General features: G+C 41.7%; 1 protein-coding gene across 3 annotated transcripts in view; it reads left to right on the plus strand.

Annotated features, from left to right (window-relative positions):
* PGM1 (phosphoglucomutase 1) overlaps positions 1–24,761 on the plus strand; it is a 66,471-nt gene extending 41,710 nt beyond the window's left edge. For all 3 annotated transcript variants that reach the window (XM_050756181.1, XM_050756269.1, XM_050756087.1), the window contains exons 6-11: positions 598–752; positions 3,043–3,158; positions 13,020–13,155; positions 16,173–16,356; positions 18,824–18,958; positions 24,103–24,761. In XM_050756181.1, coding sequence (XP_050612138.1) covers positions 598–752; positions 3,043–3,158; positions 13,020–13,155; positions 16,173–16,356; positions 18,824–18,958; positions 24,103–24,192 — 816 coding nt within the window. In that variant the 3' untranslated portion in view covers positions 24,193–24,761. The remainder of the gene's footprint in view (positions 1–597; positions 753–3,042; positions 3,159–13,019; positions 13,156–16,172; positions 16,357–18,823; positions 18,959–24,102) is intronic.
* Positions 24,762–24,972: the final 211 nt, after the last annotated feature.

Below are 24,972 nucleotides of genomic sequence, written 5' to 3' on the forward strand. Positions count from 1 at the left end.
GTTACTAGTGTTCTTTACCATTAGCTAGAATCCACTGTTTCCTGAAAAATAATTTTTCCCTTATCAAAATGTTGGGAAATTAAAGGGGTTCCAGCAGACATTATTTTGTAGTACATCTTTGTGATGCAGTGCATGCTGGGAGTGTTTTTTGGCCACCCTCCCAGTTACTGTGGTACACAGACTGTGGTACACAGTTTACCCAGTAGACCTACCAAACTATGTAAACAGCCAATATTTCTTCTCTCATTGCGTTTTCTCCTCCCCTGGGAAAAAGATGATTGGTTCCAGAGTCTGGAAAAAGTCTAGGAGGTTAAAGTGAGCTGGCCTCTGGAGGGAGAACAGAGGACTCAGCTCAAAAGGAGGTTGTGCTTGGACTTTAATTGAAAACAGTTTTAACTCTTTGGCATGGAGGTGCCTTTGGCCCAACGGTACTGTATAAACCCATTGAAAATAAAACCCAGTGTTAAAAATGCAGTATGGAAAAGAGATCAATTTCAAATTTTATGGTTTTAAATTTTATAAAACCCCCGTGAAAGATAGTTTGATTTCTTCTAGTTTGATTAAAAGGTCTTTCTTTGATCCTCTCTTCTCCCCAAGGATCGAAACATGATTCTGGGCAAGCATGGGTTCTTTGTGAACCCTTCAGACTCTGTGGCTGTCATTGCTGCCAACATCTTCAGCATTCCGTATTTCCAGCAGACCGGGGTCCGTGGCTTTGCACGGAGCATGCCCACGAGTGGTGCCCTGGACCGGTAGGTCTCTCCATTCCCTTGACCTTCCTGTCTCGGGTCGTCCCAGTCTTCACTGCACCCTTCACTGTGCCTGGAACACGTGTCCTTCCCTTTCAGCATCGGCATCTGATGCATAGAGTGTGCTGAGCGATTCCTGTGTGAGGGGATGGGTGGCTTTTTCTGGATTCGATGCCCCTCTCCGCACTCCCTTGGCACCCTGGGCCTCCTCCTCCTGGCACTTACCACACTGTGTTCTAGTAGCCTGTTTTCTCTTTGGCCTGCCCTGCTAGACTGTATACTTCTGCAGAGAAAGGACTGCCTTGTTCACCATCCTGGACTCTGCCTGACCATAGTGTGCCTGGCACATGGTAGGACAAACACACACACGCATATACTTTTTTAAAGTGAATGAATAGTTGAGTGTTAATGAATAACAATGGAAATACTCAAAACATCATTTTGGAGGATCACTTTCCTTTTGCAGTGTGTACAGAGTGTGGGTGAAAGAGCAGTTTGAAGTATTTTTAGAGTTTCAACAGAACTGGATCGCTCATGCCCACACAAACACAGTGAATGTTTATATATCACTTCATTGTACAAAAGCTTTGAGGTGGCTTGTTAGATCATACTTAAAAAATTGAAAAATAAAAGTCATAACAGATGAGGACCAGGGAAAATATTAGTTAGAATATGTCAGGTGTGCAGGAAATGTTTGATGAATAAAAGGTAAAGAATGAATGAATGAGTAAAAGGTCAAGGCCAGAGAGGAAAGTAGGCTGTGATATATATCTAGGCTCTTATAGTAATAGCTAATATTTATTGAACATTACCTTGTTGTAGACACTAAATATTTTGCATGTTTTAATTCATTAATTCTTAGATGAACCCCATGAGATAAATCCTATATTTAACACCATTTTTCTGGTGGAAACACCAAAGGACAAAGAAGTAACTTACCTGAGGTCACCCAGCTGGTAAATGGCTGACTTGGGATTTGAACCCAGAGCCTTTGCTCCCACCCACTGGGCCATGCAGTTTTTTTCTGTAGAGGAGAGATGGTTATAGAATTGGTGCTGACTTTGCTTCGGCTAACAAGAAAATAGCCACTAATATCCATATAGTGGTTTGTAGTTTGTACAGTGGTTTTTACATTCACCATCTCAATTGATCCTCACAGCAGACCTCATTTTAAGGAAGAGGAAATGGAAAGTCAGGGAAGCTAATAGTCTTGTCCAAGACCTCACCACCAAATTAGAACTAGCATTTGAACCCAGCGTGTCTACCACCAGGTCCTGCATTTGAAATTATGAGCTGGTTTGAGGTCACACTGTCATACATTAGGCCTGTCAGGTCCTGGAATACCTTCTGTGTCATCCAAAAACAGTGTAATTCCAATTTTTGGAAAAATTGATAATCCACATATAGAATCATAACTGAAGTACCTCATTACCCAGATAAAAGTTTTTTGTACTTTCATAGTTTTCAAAATCATAGATTTGATTTTTTCCTCAAATATCAGAACACAAAGCTGACATTGCTTTCCTGGAAATAAGGCAAACGTTCTGGGAAGCAAAACTCACTCTAACAGTGAATGGAACTTATCAGGTAACTTTTCATGTTCAAAGGGAAAGGAATTTTTTTTCTAAGTCACTCAAAGGTTTTAAGTAGTCTAAAGATACCTAGAGAGAAATAAAACACATGTTAGAAGGGAAGGGGAACCACTAATCAGTGTGGGTGAAGCCAGTACATAGGGGAGACCCCATTGGGCGTTTCCCCTGGGGCGACTTCTTATGAGACAAAAGCAGCACTCACCAGGCAGCTGAATACTGGGCGGTCGGTCATCCTGGCTTTGTGACCTTGGTCTGATCACATAACATTCTGGGCCCTGTTTCCTTCTCTGTAAAATGCTAACTGCCCAGACCCAGTATGTCATGATTCTGTGATTATGGGTATATCAAAACACCATTATTCTCTTCTTCATAGATTGTATAGATGCAGTCTGTATCCAAAATGTGGGTTTAAACAGCCTAAACAGCAACCCTGAACATTTTACTATGGATGCTTCTTCTAAAATATTAAACTCCGTGATCTGAATTAATTCTTTCTTCTTCCACCTTCTCTGAATCCACATATAATAGCCCATTGTGCACAAGGTTTCTCTTATGATTTTCCACCAGTCTTAGATTTATGTGTGACTCTGTGCAATGCTAAATGGGACCCTTGATTACAATAACTGTTGCCCTTTTCCGTCCCTCACATGGCTACGCTGACAGTCCTGCTGTGATGTAACTTTGATTTCATGCCTTTGAAGGGTGGCTAATGCTACAAAGATCGCTTTGTATGAGACCCCAACTGGCTGGAAGTTTTTTGGGAATTTGATGGATGCGAGCAAACTGTCCCTTTGTGGGGAGGAGAGCTTCGGGACTGGTAAGTCACACTCCTGTGCTAGCATTTTCCTCCCTGTAACCACTATTTCCAGTAAAAGCTTAGACTGCTAAGGTAGCACTGAAATAGCAACAGTAGTTGATGTGTCCTAAATCAAGGTACAAATTATTTATAACAACCCTGGTGAAGTGTACACATTTGAAAAGGGGTGAGCACATTCAGCCAAAAAGGCTGATTTTACTTTCAGAGGATCACATGGACTCAGACAGGAAGCTGGGGGGCCTCCTCGGCAGCGTGGTCATTGAGTCTGTAGGGATTAAACAGAGTGATAAACAGATTTTTCTTCCTTCAGTGGTCAAAGAAACCTTCATAGATGTTTTCATTTCTGAGAAGAAATATGGTGGAGCAAGCCAGTTTTTTGTTTTTATTTAAGAAGAGGTTTCAGCACAGCATTAAATCTTTCTCTTTTATAGGCCCAAGTTTTCTATAGCAGAATAATCAAGGCTAAGTGAAGGAAGACCATGAGGGTGGAACTAAGTTGCTAGGTGATCAAGAAATTAAAAATACATCCTTGTGCCTGAGGGTGTATGTGTAATTGTATTAATATTCAAGTGAAAGAAGAGTACATAGTATTCTCGGGGGATGACCCAAGACCCATAGACCCCACTCTGTGCGCTCTCCTTCCTCCTTTCTGCTTGTCCAAATATTGACCCGAACTCCCACTTCTTTCATGACCTTCTCTGCTACCTCATGCTGCCTGCATCAGTCTCTCTTTTCTAAACATCTGTTCAGGTGTGTGGCCCTGTCCCATGTATCAGTCTCCGGCCAGGTTATAAGGCAGTTAAGTGACTACATCTCTTCTCCTTTTATTCCCTCTACCCGATATTTTTAAGTAAATGCACTGACCTTGATCCTATGGTGCTCTATTGTCACGCTTTAGTGAAGAAAAGAAGATCAAAACCAAGCATTCTCTCAGCTTTGCAACTGAGTTGCAGTTCATGCCAGGTTAAACAGAACAGAGTACTGATTTCCTTTCCTTTCCTATAAGTCTGGAGGTAGAGCGGGTAGAATGAGCTGCTAAATTGGAGGTACATATTTACAGAGTTCTAAGCAACTTGGTATTTTTGAGAGTGGTAATATTCCTTGGCAATGAACTGCCTTGACAGAATTGGAAGGTATGAAGTAGGCTGGATTAGTCTTGGGGTTGAACAACTTCCACAACAAAGGCTAGACAGTTTCCCAAAGTTGTAGGTGCTTAAATCAGAGATTACAAGGCCACTGCTTAGTCCTTTTCTACTTCATATAATGTGCACGGTGCCATGCTATTCTGAGGGATACTACATGAATGCCCAATGAGCCTATGAGGTGGTCTTCTCCCATGAAACTCCCCACAGTGTCATCTAGTTCAGGCCTGGCATCAGTCATTCTTTATGAATGAAGATGTCTTTGAAGGCAGCAACTGTGTCAAAACCTTTGGTTTCCTGTTCCCATGTACTTGTATCAGTGTGGAGCCTAGTGAAAAGATAAAAGTCTAGAGTCAGGTTTCCCAGAGCATGTGGGTATGTGGAAGAATATTAGTTCCATGAGAGGGTTCTAGGGGTCAAGAAAAAGTGGGAAAATTGGACGACACTTCTCTATCTTGGATATTCACAATGATATTAGCATTTGAAGATTCCAGAACATTCTGCTATAAAGAATCCTGTTAGTACAGTTTTGCCTAAACATAGTTTACCACTGTATGTAATAATTATGATGATATTATACAATATCATCACCGCAATATGATAATTATTATTACCATCATTTCGTAGTATGTACAGTAACTTTTTTTTCCACAGACTCATGTGGGAAGCCTTGGGCAAGAGGGATCAGAGCCCCAGAGATAAGTAGGAATCCCTGGTGCTGACCGGCAGGGAATAGGCCTAAAGACAGGATGGCACAAGCTGCTCCTCTTACATGACAGGTCTTCAAATACAAGAAGCAGCTCTCAGTTCGTTCCTTCCTCAGGCTGTCCATCTTTGTTTCCTCCAGTCATTCCTCGTTTCACATTGTTTATAGACTCAGCGCCAGCCTCTACGTGCTTCTGAGTTTACCAGTGCCACTCTTGGAAGGTGATGCCCAGAACTGAGCCCAAATCTTCCAGGGTTGGCCTGGCAAGTGAAGAGTAGGGTGGGACGATTATTTCTAGTGATTGGGGCACTGTATTTTTCTTGACATAACTTTCCTTTAGGTTAGTTTTTAGGAAGTTGCATAATACTGTTTAGCCCGTATAAGGTTGTGGGTAATTAAACCCTTAAAGTTTTTACCTAGAACTATTTGCCAAGGGAAGTCTCTCATGTTATGTTTGTGGAATTGATTTATTTGAACCAAAGTATTAGACTTTAGACTATTGTTAAAGTTTATTCTCATTTATTAACACATTCAACAAATGCCTAGTACCAATCATGGTTTTAGCTTCTCCTTGGTATATTTCATATCCAAAGAGAGAATGCACTTCATTATCATGAGGATAATCACAAGCTCTTTCTCTCTCTCTCTTCAAAAAAAGAAAATTGTTGTGTAATATTTCTGAGATAAACATTTAAACAGCCAGGCTGCATAGCCATGGATCTCCACTGTTGTGACCGAGTGCAGCTGGGCTTACTTAACTGAACTCCTGATCTTCTTATTTATAGAGGAGTTAATTTTTAGCTACTGTGTCCCTTGCTAGTGAATGTTTCCAACAGTTCTTTCATAGTTTCTCAGGGTAGACATTAGTGACTCTATGAACTTTGAAACATTTGAAATCTATAGCTTAATTGAGCACAGAGTGCTTTATTTCTGTATTTTTCCAGGCAATAGCAGAGGAAATTTCTCAAAAATGCTTCCTTGACCTTTCAGGGTGGGCCAAATCCCCTGATTATTGACTCTTGTGGCACCATGTACCTCTTCTTTGTTGTATTTGTTGCAGCTGTGATTTTACAATTACTTACGATTATTTGATTAGTGTCTGTTGGTTCCACTAGACTGTATGTGCCATGAGGACAGAGATCTTATGTGTCTTATCCTGCATTGTATCCCTTGAGCCTCCCGTAGAGCCCAACATAGAACAGGTGCTCAATAAACTCTTGTTGAATGAGTTCATGAACACTATTCACTTGGCACTTTCTATTTAGACAAACAGATTCCTGCTGTTGGAAAAGAAAGAACTTTAAAAGGTATCTGATGTAAATTCCTGTATGATGCTGGAATCATAGTGACTGGTCAGTGCTTTTCAGCTTAACCACCCACCTCAGTGGAGAATCCACACCTCACCTCTTGGCATAGTCTGGGACTCTTGAAATGACTCAACACCACTTCTACCCCACGGTCCAGGGTTGGGAATTCCACGTCTTTGTGGGAGAAATGCACTTTTGCAAAAGAAAAGAAGTTTGCTTGCAAAGAGGTGCAAAGGAGTCTAACTTCAGGACTGGCCCACCGAGTAAAACAAACCACTAGTGTCTGAAGAACAATCTTGCAATATTACTAACATTACCAAGTATACATTAGTCTGTTTGTGCTGGAGGAGCAGCAGCTTTCTCATCTGGATATGGTAACCACAGAAGCTAGGATACTTCTTCAGAGATCAGCATTACAAACACCAGGGATAAATAGGGACAACTAGACAGGATGAGCCTGTTGTTGTTAGTTGATCTCATGGTACAAAGCTGTTTTTCCTTCCTAACCGTGGATGATTATGTACATGTTTATACACAATGGCAGAGGGCAGACTGTCAGTTCCATCCTATCTTAGAATTGTTGGGACATTGAAAGTGAAGTCACTGAATAGTATAGAATACGATGCATTTGAACCCTTCCTCAGGAAAATAGGGGGCTTGGGAAAGATAGATGGGAAACCAGGTTGATGATGAACTTGGTATCACTGGAGATATGTAAGTTATGATCCGGTCAGGTCTAGAGGTTAGCAATATTCCCTGCCCTATCTTTAAAGGTTCTAGTGCTAATGCATCATACAGGAGTGATAACTTGAAGAAATGTGGCATTAACGCTTTGCAAATTTCTTTTAATTGTAGTTTCTTATGAAAAGTCCTTCATGTTTGTACATTTTGCATTGATTCATTCCTCAAATATTTATTGAACTTTGACTTTATCCTGGATACTGAGTTAGACTCTGGGTCACATGGTGAACAAGGCCTTCTCATAGAGGGCTCCGTGAATGACAAGTGTGCAAAGCAACAGAAGGTGAAGTACAGGGGTACTTCAGTAGCTTTATTCTCAGGGTGCCTAACTTGGTTCTGTGGTGTAGGAGATCAGATTTTGTTTCTGGTTTTTCTGCCCATTCTAACTTGCATAGCTACTGAGTACATTTCCCTGCAGGCAAAGCCCACAGGGGAAGATTGTAGCACCCCATGTCTGGGCATAGCCTAGACAGAATACCCCAGTAGAACTAGGCTTATACACTAAATATAACTGACTCAATTAAACTGTTATCTGCCTGTCTCCCTCACCTGTATGTCTGTGCTCATCTGTGAGGGCAGGAGACACACCTTATGCATCTTGGTATCTTCTTATGTGCTTGGTACATGCTGGCACTGATTCACATTTGTTGAGTGTAAAGTGAAGTTTGTGTTAGGACACAGTTTCTGCTTATCAGACACTTACTACCTTTTTCCAAAGGCACCTTATGGAAAGGAAACCAAGTTCCAGGGGGAGTAATGAGGCAGATCAGGCCTCATTGCTAAGTGGAAGGCCTGACATTTCCTGGGGACAGCCTCCTGGGAGCTGGAGTGGTATGGAAAAGGCTCTCTTTCCAAGTGAAGTCGTTTGTGCAGTGGAAGGCCAAGAGGACAGGACTGTAGACACAGCAGGTCAGCTGAACCTCCCAGTCAGTCAACTGGGTCCCGGCCATTCTTTGGGCAGACTGTCTTAACAACTGACTTTGGGCCAACCCCTGTTGGGGAAGTACAACTCATAGTCTAGGGTGGGGCGTGATCACAGGGAATGGTATAAGCACAGAGGGCATGGGGAGTGCATCCGGGATAAGACTGAAGTTGAAAGTAATTGCAGAACATGTTAGCCAGGCTAGTAGGTGTATCTGGGATGGACTTTCTAGGCAGTGAGAACTGTATGTTCAAGGGGCTGGAGGAGAGAGAGAAACTGACAGAAAAAGAAAGAGACAGACAGACACTGGTACTTTCAGAGAACTCCATGCAGCTGTTTTTCAGCTGTCATGCCCCCATCCTCAGGCCTGTCACCTGGCAGGAGCTGGACAGCTCCTGAGATGCCCATAGTGGTAACCGTAACCCAATCCCTAAACTGTTAGCTCTTGGCTCCCTCAGGAATGGTTGACATTTTTCTTGGCTGAGACCCAGAATGTGCCCTGACTGAGTCGAATTTGTGCTTATCACAAGGTGCTGATTAGGCCGAAGTAAAGTGACAGGTGTTTGAAGATGCTGAAAGGGTAGAATTCCTGTCCCTGAGCAGAGCAAGGGTGAAGAGATCCAGTGCAAAACCCACCACTGTCTTTTGTGCCAGCTGGGACTAGCAGTCCTTGCCTACAGTGTTTTCCCTTTCTCACAGTTAAATGAGCTCGGCTTCGTTTTCTTTCTAAAAATTAAAACATAATGAAACAAGTAATTTATGTTCATTATGAAAAAATAAGGAAGGAGGGAAAAAACACTGTAATCCCAGTGCCCGGAGGAAAGAGCATATTAGGTTATATTCTTCCATTTTCTTCTCCAATATGTATAATCAAGGAGCATTATTTTTAAAAGCATAATAAAGTCAGTGGAAAATGTAATAATTTTCCATAAAAGCCTTTTATTTTTCCCTTTATTCAAGACAGTATCTAGTAGTTATATCACACCTCACAGTTTATAAAATATTTCTACTTGCTTTTTCATAGTAATTTCTCACAGTTACTAGAGAGAAGTTAGCATTATTTCTGTTTTGCAGTTGAAGAAACTGAGGCTTAGAAAATGTAAGTGATTAGTCCAAATTCAAGTAGCTTACAAGTACCAGAGCCTCAAATTCACGTTTTCTGATTCTTAAGTATCAAGCTTTATCTACTGAGCCACGACTGCAAAAAGAATAGCTTTAGAAACACGTATATGCACCATTGGTATTTTCCACTGGAAACTTGGCGTCATTCATCAGAACCCTGAAGAAAATGAAATTTGCTCCACCTTCCTGAGTATTAATAGAATTACCTGGAGTTTTTGATACATCCAAGGTGATTAGTGATGAACCAGAATATCCAAAGAGGCTGAGGATTATACAATTGGAATCGGATATTTGTTTATGTTACCCAGGGCAGGTATTTTGTTTATAATATTAGGTGTATGATTTAGTTATCTCCAAGTAACTTGGCCAGAGTTGGGTAAGACTTTTATATTTTATTTTCATTTCCACACAAAAGAAAATATCAAATTCCTTACTTAGGTCAGGAAAAGCACAAAGGAACACTGCCTTCTATACTTTCAGTCTAGCCAAAAGAGAAAAAAGAAAAAAATTGAGGAAAAAAATAATAAAAGAAGGAAGAAAAAAACCCAGTGGAGCACAGACAAATAATTCCAAGCTGGTATACTGCTGTCATAAATTCCCAGTATATTGGGGAAGCTGCCAGAATCTTGCTTCTCAGGATGAACTGTTGCCAAAACGTATCATTTGCAAAAGCCGTAAGAGCCAGAGAGCTTTTTGCTCCTTAAAATAGCAGTAAAGGCAAATAAAAGTCTAAAGATAGTAAAATTAGGTAAACATTTTTAAAATATGTTCTATAAAGCACTAAAAATATTGCCTACTCTCTCTAGTTTTGCCAGCATCCAGGTTTTGAGGACAGTTAACTTCTAAAAGTAGTATCCCATTGAAGAGAAAAGTCTTTTGAAAGAAAAAGTCATATTTTTTAAGAACCAAAAATAGAAGGAGAAAGTGTTGGAATAAATTGATTGGTTGATTCATTCACACAGTCTTTCATAATTAGTTATTTACTGTATTCCTTGTGCTATGCTAGTCACCAGACTTAATTACAAGGATAAATAAGAGGTGCCCCTAAGAAGCACACAGTTAGTGGGGAGAAAGGCCCACAAACAGATGGTTGAGACTCAAGGAGGCTGATGTCACCCCAGATGTTCTGTGCAGGTTGCTATAGGAGAAGAAAGAGAAGGGAGCTCATGACTGCCTAGGGAAGTTGGGAGCTAGTCTTAAAAAAGAGCGGACATTTGAGCTGGGTCTGAAAAGATGAAGAGAGGAAGGAAAAACATTTACCACGTGCCTCCTGCATACCCAGCATGGTGCTAGATACTCTGACAATTCCAAGAAGAATAAGACCCAGCGGGAAGTGCAGGAGGGCAGGCACATAAAGAATTCAACATAAAATAATGTTAAAACATGATTATAGAGCAGTTGTATACAGTTCTATTTAGAAATCAGAAAACAAGGCTCCATGTAGACTGCTTTCTTTCAGAGTAAGGAGTTTAAAGGCAAAAAAATGAGAGTTGTGTTCCATATCAGGCTCTTGGAAAAGGGTGTCCATGCATATAAGCACAACCAGATAAGCCCATTTTAAAATTTTGTTAAAGATTTTAGCAAGGACCTTAACAGGAGACAAATGTATCAGAGTTTGTTTAACCAAACCTTAATGGTTAAAGAACAGTGTCTTAGAGTTGGAATTGCTGGATCCATGAGTAGGTCCATTTTAAGGCTTTGATACTTTTTTGCCAAATTGCTGTCCAGAAGGATTGTGCCAGTGTCCACTGCCACCAGCTCTGTGGTGGAATCCTGTTTCCCGTTTATCCTCCTGGCACTGGCTGTTCGGATTTTTACACTTGTGGATTTTTATACCTTTTGTCAAGCAAGTAGCAGTTTCTCATTGTGGTTTTAACTTTAATTTTTCTTCTTAAAAGTAACACCAGCTTTTTGTTATGCTAATTGGTTGGGGGTGTGTGTGTGTGTATGATTGCTGTTTGGCAAATCGCCTATTTATATCCTTGACCTGTTTTTCTATTGAAATTATTTTTTCTTATTCATACATAAGAATTTTTTCTATATTGAATGTATTAAACATCTGTCTTAAAATATATCGAATGTGGCCAGGCACAGTGGCTCACACCTGTAATCCTAGCACTTTGGGAGGCCGAGGCGGATGGATCACCTGAGGTCAGGAGTTCAAGACCAGCCTCGCCAACATGGCAAAACCCTGTCTCTACTAAAAATACAAAACTTAGCCGAGCGTGGTGGTGGGCACCTATAATCCCAGCTATTCGGGAGACTGAGGCAGGAGAATCGCTTGAGCCCAGGGGGTGGAGGTTGCAGTGAGCCGAGATCATGCCACTTCACTCCAGCCTGGGTGAAAGAGCGAAACTCCATCTCAAAAGATGAAAGTATATATATATAGTATTGAACATCTACCTTAAGTGCTATCCACTTTTAAACAACCATATCTCTTTAATTTTTTAAAGTTTGTCAATGGGCTTTTAATTTTGTCCATAGTAGTTTTACAGTATAGAAATGCTAATTTTTAAGTGGATAAATACATCAATGTTTTCTTTTATGAATACTGAATTTACATTATTTATCACCCCTAAGATTTACATATAAATATATAAAAATACATGTATATTAATATAATATATGCTAGTATTTAAAAGCTTTCAAGTTTCACATTCAAATTTTTAGTTCAACTGGAATTATTTTTGTTATGGTGTTTTATAGGGAAGAAAACAATTTTTTTTTTTTTTTTTTTTTTTTTTTTGAGACGGAGTCTCGCTTTGTCGCCCAGGCTGGAGTGCAGCGCCGCGATCTCGGTTCACTGCAAGCTCCGCCTCCCGGGTTCACGGCATTCTCCTGCCTCAGCCTCCGGAGTAGCTGGGACTACAGGCGCCCGCCACCGCACCCGGCTAATTTTGTTTTGTATTTTTTAGTAGAGACGGGGTTTCACAGTTTTAGCCAGGATGGCCTCAATCTCCTGACCTCGTGATCCGCCTGCCTCGCCCTCCCAAAGTCCTGGGATTACAGGCGTGAGCCACTGCGCCCGGCCAAGAAAACAATTTTTTAAAGCTATTTATCCAGTTATCCAAACGCCATTTAAAAAGTAATCCACTGTTTTCCCACAGCCTCCAAGTGAGACCTTTGTCATATACTCAAGCCTCATATGTGCTTGGATCTCTTTCCAGATGCGCTCTTTTGTTCTGTTAAGCTACCAGACTATTTGAATTATTGAAATTTTATAATAGTCATGTTCTTTTGCTGTTTGTTCATTTAAGATCTACTGTGTTTTTCCTTCATATTAATACTTTATAACTGATATATCAAATTCTACCTAATTATCTCACTGACATTTTTATTGACATTTGCCTTAAATTTCTAAATCACTTTGGGAAGCATCAATTTCTTTTCAGTATCATGTTGCCTACTTAATATGTGACTCCTCCTGTGTACCCAAGTCCTCAGTCAGGCTGTGTGATTCCGTTAGTGGGGTCTGCACACCTACTGTTGAATCCTGTATTAGTCTGTTCTCACACTGCTCTAAAGAACTACCTGAGACTGGGTAATTTATGAAGAAAAGAGGTTTAATTGACTCACAGTTCTGCAGGCTGTACAGGAACCATGGCTGGGAGGCCTCAGGAAATGTATAATCATGGCAGAACAGTGAAGAGGCAGCTGGCACCTTCTTCACATGGCTGCAGGAGAGAGAGAGTGAAGGGGGAAGTGCTTTACACTTTTAAACAATCAGATCTCATGAGAATTCACTTACTATCATGAGAACAGCAAGAGGGAGCTTTGTCCCCCATGATCCAATCACTTCCCACCAAGTCCCTCCCTCAACATGAGATACGGGTGGGGATGCAGAGCCAAACCATATCAATTACCTTCTCAGGTACTGGGAGAAAGCACGTTTCTCACAGCAGCTTGCTCTCCCCTTGCCAGGTTCTGACCACATCCGTGAGAAAGATGGACTGTGGGCTGTCCTTGCCTGGCTCTCCATCCTAGCCACCCGCAAGCAGAGTGTGGAGGACATTCTCAAAGATCATTGGCAAAAGTATGGCCGGAATTTCTTCACCAGGTGAGCCACAGCCCAGCTAGGGTACAAGGTAAAGTGGGGAAGTGGGCAGAGAGAATTCTCATGCATCCACAGCCTCTCCTGTCTTAAGTGATAGTAAAACCTAATTCATCCAGCCTCTCCCAATTGGAGACTTTAAAAATAATTTGGTCAGGGATGAAATGAAGTCAATTTTTATGTCAGCCATAAAGAGTGAGGCTTTAAAAATGTAGCTAACATAATCAAAAGAATAAATGCTTTATAAGCATTTTAAATGTGCCCATTGGTTGGACATGATCATAACATTGGATTTGGATTCAGAGAAATGGATTAGAATTTTATTTCTTCCCCTTACTAGACTGAGGAGCCATTTAGCTTTTCTCTGTACTCAGTTTTGTCATCTGTAGAAATGGGAATAACAGTCCAGCTGTTGAAAGAATTAAATGAATAATGAGTCTGAAAATGTTTTGTAAACTCTGGGGTACTGGAAGCCTAGAAACTTTTTTTCATAAATTATAGAAACAGTTATGCTTAGTCCACATCAACTTTTCTGCCTTGTGAAATAGGTCCCCAGGGGCTATATGCTTGTCAATATTTCTTTCATTTATTCAACAGATATTGACTGTATACCCGATTTCCATCGGGTACATGGAATTCAGCAGTGAACAAAATACTTAGAATACTTAGTAATTATTCTTTATCATGCATACTTCTATTTTTAAAAAGCATTCAAAAATTTGTTGACAGTAGTACTTTTCACTAATTCCAATTTGCCTTTCCCCCAGTTAGTGTAAAACTCTAAGAATTTTTCTGAACCTCAGTATTCCAATTATAGAAAGAAAATATGATAAAAAGGATATTAGATGAATTGTTTATGTATAAGAAATGAATAGGTATAATTTCTCTGGACCTCAGTTGCCTGTTCTACAAAATGGGTGAGTTAGACTAGACAATTTAAAAAATATATCCCAGATTTTATAGTCCATGATCTCTGGATAGCCAAGAAAGAATTCAACTAAGTAAATTAAGCTCCTTAATCAGAATTCTTTTATTAACTTTGGACGAGTCCATTGATCTCTTTCTGTCTCACGTTATTCTTTTGTGGAAGGAATAAGTAATAACTATCTGACACCACACAGTAGCCCTGGGAACCAAGGCAAAAAAACCTCTAAATAACAGACGGAAAAACCTGGTCATTCAGAACAGCAGTTATGAACTCTCTAGAATCTAAAGTATCATAAAAACAGGGCCATGTCTGTTTTTGTGCCCTAAGCACACAACTTATAGTAGAGACTGCATAAATATGTTTTGAATAGATAAATGAATGAGTTAACAGGTGAACAATAGCCAGAGTAGAATAAGGTTAGGAGGGGTTGTTCAGAGAAAGGGTCACACCCTTGAATTAGTCACAAACCTCCATATAAAAATGATTTTAACATATTTTTATTAATTATCAAATTAACTGCTAACCAAGGATTACAAATCAAGTCTTTAGTACCTGCATTTATGATTAGTTAAAACTCCATTATACTTTCCACTTACTGAACAAAAGTGCTAGGCACTTTTGCATGCATTGTCTCACTTTAGCCTCAAAACAGTTATTGATAAGGTAGCTGAGATTCTGAGAGATAGGGCAACTGGCCCTGTAGTCACACAATTAATAGCCAATAGAGGCTGAATTCGTAGCTCATCGGTCTGATTGCAAAACCCAGACTCTTTCTATTCCACCCCTCTGTGCCTAGGGTTTAGAAAACATTTCTCTGGAACACCCAGAGGTCAAAAATGTAAAGCACAAACACCTGGTTGTAATTTCTTGTTGTTTATCATGTTAACTGGGGGAAAGAGCTGACTTTAAGATTAAGGGGACTGTTTGGCCTTTGATTCATAGAATCCTGGAGCCAGAATAGGCTGGCCTTAATTCCCCGGCATTTCTCATGTCTCAGAGGTGTCATCTTGCATATATCGTATCTATTTCACGATTACAAATAAACATAGACTCTGCTATCTTGAGCTTCTAAAAAATAACTCTCTCAAGAGGGTATATGCCACTAGGTCAAGAAAAGCCACCTGTACAAGTCTTTAACATCATAAGAAAGAAGTCAAAAAGAATTATTGAAGGAAAACTCATCTTCATAGAATTTCATTTGTGATGCACGTTTTTCCTTGGCCCTTTTTCATCCACACTGGGCCTTCTCTGTCAGGGTGAACCTAAAGGACCTTGGACCAAAATCCACTCCCACTGAAAGGAAGGAGGCAGAACTTAAAATAAAACAAAACTAAAAAAAAAAAAAAAACATTGAGAGAGCATCAGGATAAACAGCTGATGCATTTGGGGCTTGATACCTAGGTGATAGGTGCAGCAAACCACCATGGCACATGTTTACCTATATAACAAGCCTGCACGTTCTGCACATGTATCTTAATAAAATTAAATTTAAAAAATAAAAGAGGCATTTTAGGTATAAAGAGTCAGTGTTTGGCATCTTCATCTGGTCAGTGAAAACTTGGCCCTGCTTTGGGAAACTCTTGTAGAGCTGGAACTCTCCTTAGTAAAAATCTCAGCAGCCTAAGGCGGGTCTCAGGCTGGGAGCAGGCCCTGCATTCACCCTAGAGAAGCCCAGGGAGCTTGGAGAAGTGCCTGAGTCACTTGCTCCTTTCAAGAGAGCTCTCCAGAGATAACATTGCTTTTCATTTTACGTCCTCAGGATGTGGTGATTAAACGTTAGATAGCATCTTTCAAAAGCCTTTGAAACCTCTTAGAGCTTTATTCTGTAGAAATGCCAAGATGGGTGTTTTCTGCTTATTCAGAAGCTCGTAACCCTTCCCTGAAATCCTCCAAACCCTTCCTTTCATCCCTGGCCTGTTCCATCCCCAGTGACTGACAGGCCTGTATTTTTTTTTTTTTTTTTTTTTTGCCAGCTTCTTCTGAAGTTAGATAGTTTTGGGGGAGGGCCAAACAAATGGTGAAGAAAGTGCTGACTGATAGGCCTTGGTGTGATCTGCAGTCAGCCCGTGGGTCTCAACTTCGTGACTTCTTCCAGGTATGATTACGAGGAGGTGGAAGCTGAGGGTGCAAACAAAATGATGAAGGACTTGGAGGCCCTGATGTTTGATCGCTCCTTTGTGGGGAAGCAGTTCTCAGCAAATGACAAAGTTTACACCGTGGAGAAGGCCGATAACTTTGAATACAGCGACCCCGTGGATGGAAGCATTTCAAGAAATCAGGTAGAAACAGACCTGTGTGTAAGTGGGGGAGAGACCTCAGAGCTTCATCTCTGACATCTCAAGGCAAAAATGAAAAAGTTCCTGTTGGCCATTTTTCTTTTGCTGCCGTGTTTTTCTAGGGTGGCTGTTCTTACCTGGTTTTCTACTATCCCACGTGACTCTCACATGCACTCGTTGGGACAGTGGTTTATGCCCTGGTTCTATGCACTGTCCGGTACCCTCATTCTGGGATCCTTAACCTGAACTCCAGAGGGATTTTTGCCAGATATATGTAAGATGATGTGTCCATTGTACATGCAAAAAGGAGCCCCAGAATCTAAGAAAGAGGGAGAACTGTGGGAACTTAGATATCAACTCCTCTCTTTTCTGTCAGCAGGTTATAGCAGAGTGACAGCATGTAAGTGGCATTATCCTTATATGTTTCTCTCATATGTTCTAATTTCTAAAGAAGAGAAAAATAGATGAGGCATTCCCAGACTTAGAAACGTTGCATCATCATTCGCAGCACATGACTGGCACCCCACCTGACACAGCAGTACCTGGCAAGATGCCACAGTTTAGGACCCGGAGCATCTCTAGATGTGGACAGGATCGTTAGTGCTTCCCTTACTGCATACCGGGTACCCTAGGCTGCAGGCTGGGTCAGGCTTTCTCCCAGCTTCTCACGCCCAGGGTTCTCTCACCTCTGCTTCTGTTGGCTGTTTTTGTCACAGAGTAGACTCATCTCTCGTAATTCATAATAGAATAAAGAGGGGGATGAAAATTCTATTACAACTTCCCAGTTTACTTTTTTCCTATAGACCCAGATTTTTGGCCTGGTCCTTGTCAAGGCATCGCATCGGGTTCAGAAGGGCTGGGCTGTGGGATTTACTGGAAGCTTCCCTCTGGGGAGTAGGCAGTGAATGGATGGATGGGCCACAGCGACCCTCAGTGCCTGGAGTCTCCCCTCCTCAACTTTTAGCACAAGTGGTTTCTCATCCTTGTGCTTGTTTGCCATCTTTGAGAACTTTGGGTCCAGTTTGGATGATTGTAAATTATGCCTGAGGTAATTAGAAGAGAGACCTGTGGTTGAGGAAGAAAGGGATGTAGAAAAGGAGAGAGTGGAGCTGAGGGATGGCAGAGTGGGACAGACGTTTGTGTAATTAAACCCTCAGAGACAGAAGGGAAATCCAGGAAAAGGAAATGCCAGCCCTGCAGTGCCTCTGGCATCTGCCCGGAGGGAGGAGAAGTGCAAAGGCGTGTATGGGCGGCAGTGGCCTAAGCTCGAGGGCTGCTCTCTGTGCTGTAAAGAAAGCAGCTGCCACACTTTCTGTCGGCAGAAAACACAAGCATTTCGATGTGAGACCAGATAGAAGGGAAAAATATGATCCAACATATGTAGATAGAACCTCTGCAATTTAGTGAAAAGAATTTTAGAGTCTTCAAGTTGAAGCTGTGGGGAAAGGAGACCAACCTTGGTGTGTTTCTACAAAGCGAGAAATGGTTACTGAAAATGGACCGTATGCTTCCCGTGGTGACTAACTGCAGCATGCCCTCTGTGTATTTCTTCTGCTGTCTTCACTAATCAGAGCTAATGAATAGCACCATTAAACACCAGATGGGGATTGGTGACGAACAGCAGGTGAGGAGCAGTGTCTTTCTGGTCAGTCTTTGGCGTTATGCAAGGTTCTCCTTTTTACGGAGGATGGGTAGACTCATAAAGACTGAAGAGTCCTCAGGCAACTGTCTGGCCCAGCCTTCTTTCCTCAGGCTGGGAAATATCTGCCCCAGAGATCCCACAGTTTTTTCCCCAAGTGAGAAGATAATTGATGTCCAGAGATACTGCTGGGGAGAAAAAAGGAGGGCAGCAGAGAGAAGGATGGGCTTGGCACTGCACACGGACCTCGCTTTGAGTCATCAGGGATCAGCAGGAGATTGGCCACTGGCCCCTGCTTGGTAGGTTGGGAATAGCCAGTCTCTGCCATTTGGGACCTCTGGCTTCCTGTTCTCTTTTGAGGACCTTTGCTGGTGGTTTGTAAGAGTCCTTCCCCTCATCTGCCAGAGACCTCTTCTGCTCTGGTTTCAGCTCCTTTGGTCCGTGTTTCCCTCTTGATCTGGGGTTTTTTTTTTTCTGCATCTAGCAGCTTTATGTGCTTCATTATTAAGCTTCAAACTGGAATGGTTAGTCCATAAATCACAGGGAAGTGGGGAGAGGAGGGAAGCCCTCACCTCACCCAGCATCACTGAGGTCAGGTCTCCCCTGACCCTGGAAATGCTTCTCCCCCCATAGCTAAGCCCCCATCAGCTGGATGCAGAGAGGGTGACGGAAGGCAGGCTTACGAGGTGCAGCTAGTACCATTTATCAAGGATTTAACTCTCCAATTGATCAAGTATGGATGAAATTACGTCACCAAATAGACCCCTCATAATTTGCCAGCCTTCAATCTCCCAGCATATGGGGAAAAAAATCTCTGCTTATATTTTCCAGGGCTTGCGGCTCATTTTCACAGATGGTTCTCGAATCATCTTCCGACTGAGCGGCACTGGGAGTGCAGGGGCCACCATTCGGCTGTACATTGATAGCTATGAGAAGGATGTTGCTAAGATTAACCAGGACCCTCAGGTAATGCCCAGTCCTGTACCCTGGTTAGTTCATTCTGTTCAAGGGAATGATGGTTTGAGCCTGTGTTTCAATGCCTACTTCTCAAATGACTCAACAAGGTACCAGCTGTGCTCACTTACCTCCATGTTTCTTTCTCCATGTCCGCAACATTACAGATAATAATTTATAATAATAAAAATAGGGAGGCTGAGGTGGGAGGATCACCTGAGCCCAGGAGGTCAAGCCTGCAGTCAGCTGAGATCACACCACTGCACTCCAGCCTGAGCAAGACCGAGACTTTGAATCAAAAAAATAAATAAATAAATAAATAATAAAAATAAACAATTTTCTGAGCATTTATGGTTTGCCAAGCTCTGTTGTAAGCCCATTATGAAAATATACTCATTTAATTCTCAAATAACTTAGACTGTTTTTCTCCCTGCTACAGATAAGGAAACTGAGGCACAGAAAAGTTAAGCAACAGTTCATAGGTTTACATGCCTAGAAGGATAACTAGTCTCTCTCTCTTTTTTTTTTTTTTTTTTTTTTTGAGACAGAGTCTCACTCTGTTTCCCAGGCTGGAGTACAGTGGCACAGTCTCAGCTCACTGCAACTTCCACCTTCTGGGCTCAAGCAATCCTCCCACCTCAGCCACCTGAGTAGCTAGGATTACAGGCACGTGCCACCATGCTCTGCCCATTTTTTTTTTTTTTTTTTTTTTTTTTGTAGGTGGAGGTCTTAGTACATTGCCTAGGCTGGTCTTGAATTCCTAGCCTCAAGTAATCTTCCTACCTCAGCCTCCCAAAGTGCTGGGATTGTATGTGTGAGCCACTGCACCCAACCCGGGATATCTGATCTTTAAGTCAGCCCTCATCTGGTGTTCTGCTCTGTCACCAGCCTTTTGTTGCTTTGTTTGGTCTGATCACCTGCTTGGGCAGAACACACACTGGTTCTTAGATTTGGTGAGGGACAGGAAGAGGCATAGTTTCATGTGTCTTCACAGAACAGTCTGCAGACCTGCAGCCTGGTGAGCTGGGTTCCTCAGCCATTCCCCAAAAAGTCTTCAGAAGTATATCAGAGTAAGGAGGGACTCTGGGAGCAAAGGGTGGGACAGTGAACTTGAAGGACAACCCCCAAAAATGGAGGAGCCAAGGGGAAGCAGTAAAGTGCAGGAGACAGTTTAAGTGTTTTTCACAACCCTCATCTCAACCAGAGCTCCATAGCTAGAAAAAAGTTGGGGAAGTGTTGTGGTACGTTAGCCCCTTCTCAGTGATTCACAGCATACAATGCACCATAAAGGCTCCAAGAATTCGGACATGGTGGCCTACACCTGTGGTCCCAGCTACTCAGGAAACTGAGGCAGGAGGATCACTTGAGCATAGGAATTCTGGGCTATAGTGTGCTATGCCTGTAGGGTGTCCACACTAAGTTTGGCATCAATATGGTGGCCTCCCGGGAGAGAGGAACCACCAGGTTACATAAGGAGGGGCTAACAGGCCCAAGTTGGAAACAGAGCAGGTCAAAACTCCCATGCTGATGAGTAGTGGGATCGCACCTGTGAATAGCCACTGCACTTCAGCCTGGTGACATAGCAAGACCCCATCTCTAAAAAAAGAAAAGGAAAGAAAAAAAGAGGGTGCCAAGAAGACTTGCAGTAAAGGTAACTGTTTAAATAGCATTTACTGAAGGACATTTCTCCAAAGAAAATATACAAATGGCCAACAGGTGGTCCACATCACTAATCATCAGGAAAATGAAAATCAAAACCACAGTGAGCTGTCACCTCACACCTGTTAGGATGGCCATTCTCAAGAAGAGAAAAGATAACAAGCGTTGGCAAGGATGTGGAGAAAAGGGAACCCTCAGACACTATTGGCGGGAATGTAAGTTGGTAGAGCTATTTTGGAATAACCAAAAGTATGGAGGTTCCTCAAAAAGTTAAAAATTTTTTGGTGCTACTAATATATGATCCAGTATCCCTCTTCTGGATATATATTCAAAGGAACTGAAATAAATATGTCAAAGAGATATCTGTTCTCTCTTGTTCATTCAGTATTATTCACAATAGTCAAGATAGAGAACCAACCTAAGTGCACATCTACAGATGGATGAAGAAATTGTGAGATATATATATGTGTGTGTGTGTGTGTGTGTGTGTGTGTGTGTGTGTGTGTGTGTGTGTGTGTATACTACAGTGGAAAACTATTCTGCCTTAAAACAACAAAAACCAAAATCTTGCCATCTTGCCATTTGCAATAACATGGATGAACCTGGAGGACATTACGCTAAGTGAAATAAGCCAGACACAGGAAGGCAAATACTGCATGATTTCACTAGTATGTGGGATCTAAAAAAAGTGAAACTCATAGAAACAGAGTAGAAAGGGGCTTACTAGGGGCTACTGGATGGGAAAAATGGAGAGATGTTGGTCCAAAGGGTACAAAATTTCAGTTTTGTAGTACGAAGCAGTTCTAGAGATGGAATGTACAACATGATGGCTATAATGAATAACACCTGAAAGGTACTAGGAGCGTAGATCTTAATTGTTCTCACTAGCACCACCACAACAAAAAAGGTAAGTAGGTGACAAGATTGATATGTTAGTTGACTCTAGTAATCAGTTCACTATGTGTTTGTATATCAAGACATCATATTATATACCTTAAACATAAACAATTTTTATTAAAAAATTAAAAGTAAAATAAAATAAATAGCATTTGCCATGCTTATTTTTCCACAAAGCCTTTTTTCTTCTAACACCTAATTAAAATCCTGTGAAACTCATTTGGAAACCCCTGGCAAAGTGGTTTTGGGCAAAGATTTTGGGGTTAGAGAGCTCTTGTTTTAAATTCTATTCCTGCCACTTAATAACTGTGTGTCCCTGGGTAAGTCGTTACAATGTTATGAGTCTTGGTTTTCTTGTCTGTCAAATGGCAAAGTAATACCTACTTCATCCAGTTGTTACTGGGATTTAAGGAGATAATAAATGCAAAATGTTTAAACACTGTGGTTGGCATATACCATTAACTTTTCAGAATAAGCAGCTCTCATAGTTATTTTAGTCTAATTTTAAGCATAACATAAAATTTGCTATTATAGCCACTTTTAAGTATACAGTTTAGTAATGTTGTACATATTCATATTGTTGTCCAACGTATCTCTAAAACTTTTTTTCCCCAAAACTAAAACTCTACACCCATTGAACAGCGCCTCCCCACTTCTCCCTTTTCTCAATCCCTGGTACCACCTTTCTCCTTCCTGTGTCTGAATTTGACCACTGTAGGTACCTCACATGAGTAGTATAGTTGCTTTTATTACATAAAGCAGGAGATGAGAGATTGCTTCACTTTTACATTTTTTCCAGTGGGCAGGCCCCAGTTTCAGTCATCACCAGTACCCTGTTGTGTTGTAGGCATCCCTAAAACTTCATCCAAAGGCAATGGGGTCTGCATTATAGAGACTTAATAGCACAAGAGAAAAGGAAAAAGGAAATTGTGTTTACTTGTCTTTTGATCATCAAGATAAATGCTTGGCACATGGTAGATTCAAAGAATGAAAGAAATTTGTTTCCTCTGAACCACAGTCCTCGGGAGGTGGGATGGCAGTGAATGGTGTGAGGATCCCACAATGCCCAGGTGTATCACCATCTAGCCGGGGAGCTGCCTTCCCTTATTCTGCAGCTGCTAGGCCATCAACACTTTGTGGGGACTGCCCAAGCCCTAAGGGGAATTGCACGTGGCAGTTTCAGCAGGTGGAGCTGATTCTCCTCATCCAGGTATAATGAATTGGTGGAGATTTAGACAAGAAAAAGTAGCAGTCAGCAGTAGAAAATGTACTACTCCTAGCTCTGCTATTGAGTCATTTAGTCAAATTACTTCATCTCTTTGGGTATCAATTTTCTCATCTGTAAAATGGGCAGTTCAACTAGATTATTAGTTGTTTTTTTTTTTTAATATTGAAAGCATTTATTTACTTAAGCAACACAATTCTTTTTTTTTTTTTTTCTTTAAGCAAGAAGTAGATGTGGGGAGGGGTTGTTGCATTTTTAAAGATTCCCGTATTAGGCTGGGCACAGTGGCTCACGCCTGTAATCCCAGCATTTTGGGAGGCAGCAGATCACCTGAGGTCGCGAGTTCAAGACCAGCCTGACCAACATGGAGAAACCCCGTCTCTACTAAAAATACAAAATTAGCCAGGCATGGTGGTTCATGCCTGTAATCCCAGTTACTAGAGAGGCTGAGGCAAGAGAATCTCTTGAACCTGGAAGGCAGAGATCGCGGTAAGCCAAGATTGCGCCATTGCACTCCAGCCTGAACAAGAGCGAAACTCTGTCTCAAAAAAAAAAAAAAGATTCCTGTGTTAGTCTGTTTTCACACTGCTGATAAAGATATACCCGAGACTGGGCAATTTACAAAAGAAAGAGGTTTAATTGGACTTACAGTTCACGTGGCTGGGGAAGCCTCACAATCATGGTGGAAGGCAAGAAGGAGCAAGTCATGTCTTGCATGAATGGCAGCAGGCAAAAGAGAGAAATTGTGCAGGGAAACTCCTGTTTTTAAAACCATTAGATTTCATGAGACCCTTTCACTATCATGAGAACAGCACAGAGAAGACCCACCCCCATGATTCAATCATCTCCCACTGGGTCTCTCCCACAACACTTGGGAATTATGGGAGCTACAAGATGAGATTTGAGTGGGGACACAGAGCCAAACCATAGCAACCCCATTGGGTACAGTGTGGGAAAGAAAGTGGAAGATATACAAGTGGATGTGGAGGCACTCAGTGCTCCAGGTAAGAGAGAGGATATTGACTTGGCAAGAGTTACAGCCGGAGAGTGGAGAGAAAAGGGGGCCGTGGAGAGAGATTTAGCGGAGAAAAGTCACTTAGGCCTGCTCATGGACTGAGCATGGGGAAAATGCAGAGGAACATGTCAGGAGCAACTCCTACTTGTTCACTTTACATGAAAGACAGTAGTGTTGATCCACTGAAATAGAAACTGCTGGAACTAGGTATTGGGGGATATAACATGTGTTTGTTTTTGGACTTCTGGAGTTTGAGGAGCCTTGGAGACCTGGAAGTGGGCAGTCAGACATATGCTTTTGGAGCTAAGCATCTGTGTTTAGAGGAAGTGATGGAAAAGCTTCTCTCTATGTCTTCCTCAGGTCATGTTGGCCCCCCTTATTTCCATTGCTCTCAAAGTGTCCCAGCTGCAGGAGAGGACGGGACGCAGTGCACCCACCGTCATCACCTAAGAAGACAGGCCAGATGTGGTACGTCCCTCCACCCCCGGACCCATCCAAGTCATCTGATTGAAGAGCATGACAGAAACAAAATGTATTCACCAAGCTTTTTAGGATTTGACTTTTCCACTAACCAGTTGACGAGCAGTGCATTTGCAAGGCACTGCCAAAGAAGATGCCCTTGGGAGCTATGAGGGAAAGAGGACCTGCTGGCTTAGATCAATCTCAATTCCTTTTCATGCCCTTCTGCATTGCTGCTGTGTGGGTATTTGTCTCCTTAGCATCAGGTACAGTTTACACTACAATGTAAGGTGCAGATGGAGCATCAGCAGCGAGCAAGGCCATTCTTCATCCTTAGGATGTGGCAATGAAATGACGGTGCAAATTCCTTTCTCTTTCGTGAATCTTTCCCCCCATTTCCTGTTTACATGTAACCCAACAAAATGCAATTTCTGGTGCCTTCTGTCCAATCAGTTTTTTCCTCTGAGTGAGACGTACTTGGCTACAGATTTATGCCTTGTTTTGCGACATTGTCCCATTCGCACAGATATTTTGGGATAATAAAGGAAAATAAGCTACAATTGCTTGTAAACTTGTCGTCTTTTTTTCTTAACTGCAAAGTACTTTTTTGATTTTAGGAAGAAAAACGATTTTTTATTTTTTAGAAGGAGGGGAGTATTGTATTTTGTTTTCATGTCCTAGCCAGAAAATGAAACGGTCTCTGGGCTAGGTTGCAAATCCTTAGACTCAAGAATTGTAATTTTTTTTATTGTCCTGAATATTCTAAAAAGT

The sequence above is a fragment of the Macaca thibetana genome, chromosome 1 (genome assembly GCF_024542745.1).
Source record: "Macaca thibetana thibetana isolate TM-01 chromosome 1, ASM2454274v1, whole genome shotgun sequence".
NCBI lineage: Eukaryota > Metazoa > Chordata > Mammalia > Primates > Cercopithecidae > Macaca > Macaca thibetana.